This window comes from Tetrao urogallus (genome assembly GCF_951394365.1).
Source record: "Tetrao urogallus genome assembly, chromosome: 1".
Lineage (NCBI taxonomy): Eukaryota > Metazoa > Chordata > Aves > Galliformes > Phasianidae > Tetrao > Tetrao urogallus.
Genome location: NC_136813.1, coordinates 119,152,895 through 119,165,216, shown reverse-complemented (window position 1 = coordinate 119,165,216; position 12,322 = coordinate 119,152,895). Strand labels below are relative to the sequence as shown.

Sequence of the window (12,322 nt, the reverse complement as noted above, 5' to 3'; positions counted from 1 at the left end):
GCATGCAAGAGATGCTTGTCTGTTTTTTGTATGTGCAGTTCAAAATGTGATGTCTTTGTCAGGTGAATAGATTACGAGATCCATTTCCCCACAATTCATCAACAGAAACCAGGAGGGCTAATGTTTCCAGACCGAGCTGCTTTGTACGTGGTAGCAATTGAAGACAGACAATACAAGGACTTCAAAATTCACTGTGAGTACATGCCTAAGGATAACCATTTTCTGCTGTTATTTACCTAAAATATTTGACTTACATTTGCCTTCTGTAATCTCCTTACCAACAACATTTTGCAAAAGCCAAGAATTCATACTAGCCAGGCAGAATTCCAATACAAACAAAAACAAAAATTCTAGTCCGATGAAAAATTAAGTAAATTTTCAATAATTTAAAGTCTGCAAAGGACAGACACATGAATGATACAATGTTTACAGCTTTATTAATAACTCTAAATCTATTTTAAAATGTGCATTTTAGGAGATTTAGTTTCATTGTTGATTTTGTAAATATTCCACATTAAAATTTAAAAAAATTAAATATCCCTTCATTAAAATTAGAATCACAGAATGGTCTGAGTTTGAAGGAACCTTAAATATCATCTAGTTTGAACTCCCTGCCATGCTAAGCGATGCTTACTCTACATCACACTGCTTAAAAACTCATCCAACTTAGCCTTTAACACTTCCAGGAAAGAGGCACCTATAAGTACAACTTCTCTGGGCAACATCTTCCAGTGCCCCATCACAGTCACAGTAAGGAATTTCCTCTTAACATCTAAGATGAATCTGCCCCCTTTTATTTAAAATCATAAAGCACTTCGTAGTGAACACCACGAAAAAGAGAATTCTTGTCATTTGGGTGCTGTTTTTGTTGTTTGTTTTGTTTTTAATAAAAATAACAACAGAAAAAATTAACTTGATGCATTTGAACTGTAAAGATTAAGAAATAAGTGTCACTAATAAATTGTCAGGGAGAAAAAACATGTAATACTTTTTAAAGCACTTCATATTAGCATTTTTAAATAAAAAATAAGGATCATAATTTTCCATTTACTTTAATGTGAAAAAGACCAAAAGTTTTTTGCTTTCGCTTCATGGATGCATAAAATTAACCTGGCATTTACATTTAATTATTTAATTTTTTGCCTTAAATTTCATTGAATAACTTGTGCTTTAATTGACCTGTAGAGGTTATCTTCTTCAACATCCTACTCAACGCACACTAAATTTCAAAATTAAATCGGGTCATACAGAACCCAGTCCAGCAGAGTTCAGAGATAGGGATTCCTTATTTTCTCCAAGCTGTTGTGTTAACGCTAAAGTACCTTCAAGAGTAAACATGTTTATGAACATTCAGCCAGAATTTTCCACTCTGGAATTGCATCCACTGTCTCTTGTCACCTCAAACACAGTTTTCCTAGAAATATTTCATATCTGAGTGCTTCACTTTTATCACTGCTGTGTCATAATCCTAGTTCACGTTCAATTTATAATCCCCCAGATCTCCCAAGTCCTGGATTTATTTGGTCATAATAGTTCTGATGAAAGAAAAAAATTCTACATTGCTTTTTTTTTTTTTTTTCCACTTTTTTTTTTTCTCTTTGACTCTTATTTATTTACTTCTTAGAGTTTGTCAATTTCACTTATAGGCATTTTTTGTTTTAGAAGGCAGGGGAAGGGGGGATGGGGGAACCACAAAAATTCCTAAGCAGCTTTGTTAATTAAAGATATACACAGAAGTTTCAGCAAAATTTGTTGGTCCAGTCCACCTACAGATGAAAATGCCTAATTCCTCCTTTTCCTCTAAAATTCCTCTCAGAAAAAATCAAATTCAGTTTCAATACATAGAACTGCAATGCATATGGGTCATCACGGGTCAAAAGCAACTCCAGTGCAGTAAGGCAGTGAAAAAAATGTTTCTGTAAGTGCCAGGTAAAATTGTATCAACTCCTCAGGCATTTCCCAGGTTATTCTCTTCTCTTGTGGTGACCTTAACAGTTAAATTCATTACAAAATTTACAGATTCAGAAGGATGCATGTGGCATCCATTCTGAAAAAGATTCAAAGACATTTTGGGCTAAAAACTCCTTTATTGCACTTTTCTTTCAAACTCCTTCCTTTCTAGGCTTTGAGTTTTGTTCTTATCTCAGGATTTAATTCTTCTTTTTTTATACTTCGAAAATCTTCAGGTTTTATTTTCTCTTCTAAAATGTTGTTTTTCTTTAAGACACTTTCTTTTCTGATTTCACCTGATTTCCCTCACTTTTTATACCTCCAGTGTTTACTCTGTAACTTCTTAGTTATTTCCATCTCACTCATAGCTGCACTGCCATCTTGCCTCTTTTCAATTTGTAACTCCTTGATCGTATCTTCTTACATTTCCTCTTTTTCCTCTTTTTTCTCACTTAAGATGGGGGAGAAAATCTTGCCTTCATGTGAGCTTGAGGGCTGAACTTTTCAAAGTACCTTCAAAAGCCATCAAATGAAGTAATAAAATATAGGACTTCTAAAAAACATCTGATGTCTCAAACTTGTAATACCACAGAGGACTACTATAGTCAATTAGTCTCATTTTAAATTGTAAAATTGTAAAATATCTTTTCTCATCTTTTATCTTACTCCTTTGACAGATTTCTAACATAGACTGTAGCATGCACTCAATGACATTTCATGTAGGCTGAAATACACCAAAAGAATTTTTTTCCTCAGTGTTTCCTAGGTGATGATGATTTTCTTAGGTCTGACTAATCATATAAAAACATCTGGCTTCTCAAAATAGAATCTGAAGTTCCTTCGGTCGTAACCTACTTGGAACACCAGTACCACAGTTCTGGGGAGGAAGAAATAAAAAAAAAAAAAAACCACCGATGTATTTTACACTTGTCCAAATAGTATAATTGTTATATATTCACTGAATTTTTCTAGCCAGCTTTCTACTCATCACAGGCTGTAATGCCCAGTGACGTTTATGACGTTGTTTTTAGACTTTCAAATAGACTGCTGAATTAAACCTGATTCACGTGATAAGAATATTTCATGTTTTTTGAAGTTTTCATTTTGTGAATCAATCTTAAACGTAGAGCCAGTTTACTTTTCCCTAAGTTACTATTAATTCAAGGAAAAAAACCAAAAACACTCAGCAAGTTTAAATGCTGGAGATCAGCATGGATTTAAAATAAGAGGAAGGATACTTTGCTTTTTGCCATGATGTCAATGCAGATTAAATCTTGAATCTCCCAAATGCTGAAACACACATGAAATTCTACTTCTGTCACTAATTTGCTTCTTAAAGAGCATATGTAAAACCAGGTGACTGAATAGCAACCTAAAAAAATCCCAAATGAATATGAAAGGATAGAATACATTTCTAGGCCTTGGTCTGACACGTTATATAATTTTGAGCAACACTCCCAAATATCTAGAACTCTGAACAATCATCAAGTCTCGTAACAGAGTTTAGGGTGGGGGCATCCAAAAACACAGGCCACTTGTTAAAAGATGTACATCAATGTTTATTTTGCCACAACTGCATTATCTATAAAATAGCAGCAGTGACATGGACAATTGTGGCACCTCAGCAAAGAGTTAATGAGAACAAAATCAGCTAATCATAGAAATACTTTCAAAGGAAATATGCTTGAGAAGCAAAAAATATTTATATTACTGCTGGTTTCTAACACATCCATTTGCATTGACAGGGTGGGAGAATGTGTACGGCTTTGACATGACCTGTATTAGGGATGTTGCCATGAAGGAGCCTTTGGTGGACATAGTAGATCCAAAGCAAGTGGTGACCAATGCCTGTTTAATAAAGGTTTGGTAATTCCAAATTTATCTAACTATGAATGTTTACATCTAACTGTAGGATTCTTTGGAAACCTGCTGCTTTTGCTTTACTAATATCTTTGTACGCTTCTAACTAGCTAGACAAGCCATCACCATAGAATACTATCACAGTAAGACAAATTTTTAAAAACTTAAAATTAGTTCAAATTAGTTTAAAAATAGAGTAAATTGGTATGTTGCACATGCTCAGCTGTCAGCTAAACTAAGCAGTACATATTATGGAATGCCTCAAAGTGAGATGCTCCTTGTAACTCCACTCATTGGACTACTTCTATAAATGGTTGTCAAACTGTAACTTAAACTCTTTGAATTATAATGTGCAAATACTGGATAGAGACATGATATATTAAATATGAATTCTAGTTGCCTTACCTTCTTGTAAACAGAGGCTGAAAATTACCAACGGCAAGCTGCTGAGAAAGAGTAAATTATTTCTGTTTGTAGTTTATGAATTGCTTGGTTCTGATGAAGTAACTCTAGTTTATTCCAGACAATGAAATCAGAATTGGAACCTAATTTTTGTGAATATTCCTAATTCTTAGGCTTATCCAGAATGTTGCTGTTCTCTCCCAGTACCAAGTCTTGCAGACAGAGATTAACTTGTACCCTCTTCTACATAAAAGACAGAATGGTCACAAAACCAGGTTAGAAGTCTGTAGCTACAGGAACATGTGAAAACTCTAAAATTCCTCTCATGTGCAGGAATCCTCGAGATGTGGGACTACTCACATGAATAAAGATTTCTGTTTCAATAGGAGCAATGGAATCAGGTCAATGAAGCAGAAGTTTGCTCATTCACCGCAAAGACTCAGTTCCTTTTCATTCTCTGGTTAACTATAATCATTATTCAATCATTTTTCCATTAAGTTATTTAAAATGAAATGTGGTAAATCACAATTCTTCTACTTATTTTATTCAAAGCTTTTATCCCCTGAACTGTTAGTAATGTTCAATGAACTGTGTACTTTAGTAGAACATATAAACATATACTTGACAGAATAAGAGGATCAGCAAAACCAGGATCAGGCCAGGCTCAAAAATAAGCTAATTAACCCTCTGCAAAGTTTAATATCCTGCATACTAATAAAAAAAAAAAAAAGTAAAAAGCAGGTTTCTGTTCTTAGAATACCCTTCAAAAGTGAAACAATTTTACCCAGAACTTATATTTCTGAAACATTTAAAGTATTTGAATATGTAGTAGTAGATGTTTTTTCTGTATTGGATAGGTGGAATATTTGGGAATCTAATGTAAAACATAATGAAGAAACTTGCATTACTGTGCTTCTGCTGGCACTTACACCTAAATAAAAAAGAAATCTCTCTCCTGACTGCCTAGGAATTGGTTCACTGCACACAGGATAAAAAAAAAAAAAAAACCCACTTTTCAGATAAAAAAACTGTAGTGAGTCATGGTTACATAGAAATGTACTAGAATCATTTTCATTATATTCAGATTATTTTTGAATGTTTCAAATAGACAGATAGACCAAACTAATTAGCTAATGCTTATTTGTACACGGTTCTCTTAGGTTATAAAGTATAAGTAAGATCCCTCTATTCTGCATGGACATTCTAATCTCTGCTCTCCATTCCTGAAGTAATGCTGGTGAAATCAATGATATGATTCACAGTTTACATTGATGCAGTAGAGGAATCCTGGATTTCTGCCTACAAAATATTTATGGATAGCATGGATAATTTTGTTGTTGAAACTGATTTTCCTAATAACAGAAATCAAAGTATTTTGAGATCTCCTGCTAATTATGCCCTGACAAAGATATCGCTATCTTTTTTATCACTATCAAGCTTCACAGCTTGAGATACTTACAAGAATATCAAAAAGTAAATTGATAGGAAAGACATTCCAATGCTATGGAAAATAATTGATAATATTTCTATATATATATGACTTAGTAATATACCTATCATAAGTATCAATCTCGGGAGCATCCCTGATAAAACCTAAATAAATACCTAGCTGGGAAAATCAGATCAATTAAAAAAAAAAAAGGTTAAGCCTTGAAAAGCGTGATTTAAATATCAATAGAAATAAGCAATCTTGTAGATTCATCTTTGCTCCAAACAATTTACAGAATCTGCTTTTGTATAGTTGAAGGGTAATATCTCTCTGCCTGCTAAATAGAAACCTTTGTCTGACACAAGATTAGAAAACATTACCAGCAAAAACCAGTCTCCTCAAATGACTCAAACGTTTTGACTGCTTAACACAACAGTCACAGAATATCCCTCCCAGAAATGCGCAAACAAATCAGAAGTTTTTTTTTTTTTACTTAAAAAAAAAAAAAAAAACACAAATAACAAAAAACCCTATCATCTTACGCTGACTGTACCAGAAAGGAAAGATCTTAAAACTGGGTTACATATCTCCATTTCAGCATCCATCGAACCTATATTTATCAAAGTATCATTTTACCTTAGTTTTCTCCAGCACCCATCATTCCTCCCTCCCATTCCAAAGGGCACACTCTCTTCTGTGACTGTCCTCTCTTATCATAGAGTCAGCTCAGTCAGGTAGCTGGATCATTTGCTGATTTAATATATTCAATTGTACCATGAATTTCTTACAGCATAAATGATCGCTAGTTATCTTGGTTGTTGATCATTAAATAAAATGCTTAAGTACATCACCTTAACAGTTACCTTAGTCACAGACATCTGAATCTAAAGAGTTACTTCATTCTCTTCAAAACAGGAAGTAGATATTTATACAGTGAAGACTGAAGAACTGGCATTTACTTCAGCATTCTGCCTCCAAATTCAGCGTAATGATTACATTCATGCATTGGTCACCTACTTTAATATTGAATTTACAAAGTGCCACAAAAAGATGGGATTTTCTACAGGTAATCCGTACTTTTGTTCCATTTCTATTTCAAACTGTTTGTCAGTACTGCTGGTCATATGGTACATGAGGGTTTACTGTAACAAAAAGTTTTCATTTCAGTGATAAAAACTATCATCCTTGAAGGAAGTGATCAGGATAGAGAAAGGACAATTGTAGAAATTCTGCAAAAGCAGTGGCAGTATTTCACATAGCTACCAATCTTACAGCTCAGAAAGAATTATAATCCTGGAGTTCGTGCTCATCAGCAGTTATAGTCTTGCTCCAATATATAGGAGGGAGATGAGGTTCTTTTAATACCTGTATACCTGGTGTGAGATTAAGTAACAACAGTTCACATGTTAGCCCAACCAGTTTATTAAAAATCCTAATCAGGCAGACAGGGAAGGAGGGCGATAGAAAAGATAGGAAAGAAGCAAGAATTGTGTAAAGCGGGGACAGTCACCACCAGGATCCAGCGAAGGTCCAAGGCAAAAGCACCAGGGGGTGGGGGGAGAGCAGCAGAGTGGCCGGCCTTGGGCAGCAAGCAGGTAGCAAGAGACAGTCACGGAGCCAATCCGGGAGGAAGCAGCACGACTCAGGTAGCAGGCCCAGGAAAGTCCGTCAGCATGCAGGAATTCCGTAGTGAGGAATCTGAAGGCAGACACCTTTGTTCTTCAGCATTGTGGCAGTGTGCAGAGCAAGTCCAGGAGGGAGAGTGGCAGGTCGTGAGGCTTCTCATGGCAGAAACCTCTTCCTCGTGAGGAATCTGTTGCCAGAAAACCTAAACCTCCTGATTGTAGGTCCCCATTTTATCCTCCTTTTTCCGCCTATGTGACATCCCTGAGTGCTTGAGCAAGAGTCATGTGAGTATCCCCTGAGATGGCCATCTTTCTCAAGATAAGCCCACACAAAAGACGGCTTCACGGCCATTAAGCTGCAGCTTATCTCGCTCTCGTTGCCCCTGGCCTTGTCCATCTGTGTCCTTCAGACAAACGATTTCTCAACCCCTGCCCAGGACTTGCCTGGACTTGTTCATCTGTGTCTCCAACAAGCTTTGAGACAATGATGTAAAATAATAATCTCTTACAGTATCTTAATCCTATATCACATTTCTTGTGGGAAACAAGGAACAAGAGATTGCTGCCTCAGTAAGAAATAGCAGCTCTGGGTCCCAGCTTCCATGAAATCCGAAACTCAACAAAAGTTTCTTACTTGACTCAGAATCTAGAACAAAATTATCAGTTTTTCAATAACATAACCACACACACACATATTGCTTATGTAAATTGGCTCAATCAATCCATACATGAAACCCTAACTTCCCTAGGTGAGCAGATACTTAAAGGAATAATTGGAATAATTCCAGTCCTGTGCCAGAGTGAGTAAACCAGTGTCACAAGAAATGTAAAAATCTTGCAATTGCTTTAATGATGAGAACAACAAACAGTAGTTACCAGTTGTTACTGGCACCGTTGGTGTAAATGGAATCTAATGTAAGTTAAAAGTTTTTAGAAATATTTTCTTTTTTTTTCCCCTTGCAGCTTTCAGCTCTTCACTGAGAGTCAAAACTTATGTTTTATTCTTCTAGAATAACCATATGGAAGATATTATTGGTACCTCATTCTTATATTTTTTCATCAAATACATTTCCCTGGTCATTCTACAAAGTCATTATACTGCAGTATTTCTCACACTGTGACAGGTATCAGTGACCAATGACAGGCAAAAGTTACCAGTGCCAGTTCGCTAGGGACTACTTGAACTTCTGTATTTAAATCAAGGATAGAAACAAATATGCAAAACAGAAAAATTAAAATTGCTGAAGAGAAATGACAAGTAAAACAAACAGTACCATTCAATTAAAGTTTAGAGATGTAGTATACGCAGAATTAAAGTAATTCCTGATCAGCCAGCCCTATGCAATAGGAAGAAGTCTGTGAAATAAGTATCCAAATAGACTAATGCCCAAGGCAGAATAAAAAAAAAAAATGTTGGATACATTATTCAAAAATATGCTTGAAATTCACAAACAAGTCTTGTCACAAGCAGGTGCTGATTGCAGCTTTACATAAGTGTTGGCTGGGTGGCATTGAACTTCTCTCTAACTGCCCTGAAATTTGTGGCCAACTGTATGCAACATCAATTATATTCTCCTGTAATGAAACAAAGCAAAAGGCAGTTTTTCTCACCTATTTTAGGACAAGATCACCCTTCTTTGGAGGTAGTCACTTCTTTTTATTAAACTTGATGATGATTTAGCATTGTCATCTCTCTCTGACATTAACTTCATTTCTGCACTGTAGTATTCTGAGAACAGGTGAGAGTTCTAAATTTTGGATAATCTGTTTTAGGTCTCCTTAACTTGAAAAGGCAAGCATTTTCTAAACATCAAGTAGGATAATACTAGAAGTTTTGAAGAATGATTGCAAAGTGTGTGCTGCCATCCTCAGGATTTATGGTATTTTTTTCTCCTCCAAATATAAAGAGCAGCAACGGAATTTTGGGGGGAAAAAGAACCTGAATACAAAATAGTTAAATAGCGTGTGCTTGGTCCTGAAGACAAACAGAAAATGAAGACAAACCAAAGCGAGCATTCAATTCTAATAGAATTAATTAATTAAAATACTTGTGCAAAGGAACCCCAGATTTAACTAAGACTAGCACTTAGCAAAATTTATCATTTAGTTCTAAATTTAAAGGGTATCAAAGTGGTTCTACTAAGAGAGATTAGGAATTCACTTAATCTGGTATCCATTTCTGTCAATCATCCATAGCATATGACGTTTGAAAAACAAACAAACATGTTCAAATGCCTTTTCCCCCAGACATGTTCTCCTGAAAAATCTGTTTTGTACTCTTTCAGCATGGTGAATCAAAGATTTCTTCTGTGGTTAGCATTTTATGCACAATTCTTTGTGATTTTCTGATTTTGAATTAATCTATACTTCTGACATTCAAATAACTTAGCGATGAAGACTTCCCCAACTTGAATGTGTTTAAGTTAATAGGAATGCATACAGAAAGTGCCTGTCATGATCACTAACATTCTTCTTGGAATCCCTCTTGCTGTCTGTAATCACATCTAACACATTCCAGTAAAACTTGGATGAAAACCCACTATCAGTCAATAGAATCATAGTTGCTAAGATTGTCCTTAAGCTCAACTATTAATACTGTATATGAGTTAAAAGTATTATAGGCCCTTTTTCATTTGTTTGAAAGTCTTAATTTGAATTAAGGACAAAGACCAAATTTCTTTAAATAAAGCCCACATATGTTTTCTAGCACCTGATGCTCCCTATACTCACTGGAAGCAAACTGTCTTCTACTTAGAAGACTACTTAACTGTGAGACGAGGAGAAGAAATCTATGGGACAATATCCATGAAACCAAACGCAAAAAATGTGGTAAGTCAGCATCACTGCTTCTAATTCCAACGCTACTGATGACAAATAATAATCAGCAGTAATTAAATTGTGTATGAGTAAAACACCGAGTACGCTAAAAACACTAAATTTGTGTATTTTAGTAAAAGCTGTATTCATAGCTTCACCAAAACTGGTGACAGCAATGATAACATAGTGCTTACATTACAGAAGACAGCTTGCAAACCAGCTAGCAAGAGAAGGAAGAAATCGTCCAGCTACATCACCAGGTCCGCTGCCCTCTGAAATAATTAGAATCATAGGTTGTGAAAAAAAAAAAGCAGGCAAGGGTTTCTTCATACTGTCACTAAAATCAGAAATAAGAGCCCCCTACCAGTACAGAATGATTGAGGAAATCCTATACTTAGAGCCACATTTTCCACTCAGCACCCAAGAATTCACCTTTCAGGAAATTAAGTAACAGATTCCAGTTGCTTCTGTATGAACTCACTACTCAAACTCAATATGGTTATTTCAAAACTGTGGCTGCCTATAGAAAATATTGATGTTTTGTTCAAGACCAAAGCCAAAACATGATGGATATCACTCTATGATGACCAAGAACTTCCTCAATTTGTCTGCTATGGGCTGATGTCTTGAGTTAGGGCTTCTTTTAGCTTATGAGGAGACTATGGGACAGAGTCTGATGGACAACCACTACCAATATAGAAAAGCAAGATATGAGAAGTATTGCTTCCATGAGAAACTGTGGTACCATTTTCTGCCAAAACCCTTTAATGTAATCTCCTTGGTTTTTATTACTGCAATTGTCGCATACTGCCATTAATATAGTGTGATAATAATCCATTCATGCTGTCATTGTAATTGTTGGAACATTGTATTCATTGACTGCAGTGAATCTTAACATTCCATTGCTTTCTTTTATTGCATGTCTTGTCCTATTTTTTTCTACCAAAACTAAATTGTATACAATTTTCATGAAAGTGTTGATGCATAGGAAGAATTAAACATGAATTAAGCCTAGCATTAAAACAATCACTTTCACTTCTGAAACTTACTCCTTGCTGTGAGAATACAGGCGGACAGTGTGATTCCCGCTTTAATGTTGTCTTCAGGTGGCATGGAAACATTTTCTTTTGCATTGAATGTGTCAGTCCATTGCCCTTTTCTCTTGAGGAAAAAAAGAAAAATCAAATTTGTTCTCACAACACCTATCGCAGGTGGTAAAATGAAAATCTTCTTAATAGTTATCATAAGACAGACTATCTTAGTATTCTTAGATTAAAAATTATTTCTTAGCACTTGGACCTTCTGAAATATGAAGTCTTCCAAAAGCCTGTAGGGAGACAACATCATTTTGAGAGACTGTGTTGTGCCTCTTTCCAAAAAAAAAGAAAGAAAAATAATGACTAAGGACTGGTCTACGATGGTAAGTTTACCTAATCTGTTCTGGAATAGCTGTTCGATTGAAGACCCTTTACTCAATGAGATATGCTTTTAAAAATTATAGAATACTTACGACAGCACAGTATTTCAGAAACCTTCTAATTGTAACCAGGACAGTAAAGCAGTCTTGAGAAGAATACAATATACCTTAGACAAAGATTACATGGTGACATTATACTTCTTACATCCTGCTTTTTCAATGCTAGCAACATTTCAAAACAAAAGAACTCAGAAACCACGGCATGTAACTCTTAAGACTGCAGGTCTTTTCAAACTGAGCAATAACTGAATTCAAACACTGGATTTATGGTCTTGCTTACATTTACATCTTCTACAGCGCGACCTGGATTTCACCGTAGACTTGGATTTTAAAGGACAGCTATGTGAAGCATCAGTATCTAATGACTACAAAATGCGCTAGCAAGAAACCTTTCAGAGAGATGAAATGAATTCTGTGAAATCTTGAACTGCTGAACTTCAAGCTAGGAGCAAATGCTTGCACGATTACTATATTAAACATTAGAATGTTTACTCCAGTGGAAAGTGGTAACATGATTCCCTCCTACAGATGGTATAGAAGGTTGGGATCCCACTGTGAGTGTACAACATACGGAACTACAGCTTTTGTCAAATATATGGGGAAAACAAATAACAGAATTGAGTGTTCTGTTTGACTTCAGGATGCCAGAAGATGCATATAAAATTGTACTATTTATAATGAATTTCTGGTTCTTCCAAGCTTTGCATGTTACAAGTTGATTAGGGCAGTTTCTTCAATATAGAAGACCACTAAAAGACATTA

At 35.4% G+C, this 12,322-nt stretch overlaps 1 protein-coding gene across 1 annotated transcript in view; it reads left to right on the top strand.

The window, feature by feature from the left end:
- PRMT8 (protein arginine methyltransferase 8) overlaps positions 1–11,941 on the top strand; it is a gene marked incomplete at its 3' end in the record, with an annotated part of 61,647 nt that extends 49,706 nt beyond the window's left edge. The window contains exons 6-10 of the mRNA XM_079536863.1: positions 106–193; positions 3,696–3,811; positions 6,557–6,707; positions 9,974–10,095; positions 11,858–11,941. Of these exons, the coding sequence (XP_079392989.1) occupies positions 106–193; positions 3,696–3,811; positions 6,557–6,707; positions 9,974–10,095; positions 11,858–11,941 (561 nt within the window). The remainder of the gene's footprint in view (positions 1–105; positions 194–3,695; positions 3,812–6,556; positions 6,708–9,973; positions 10,096–11,857) is intronic.
- Positions 11,942–12,322: the final 381 nt, after the last annotated feature.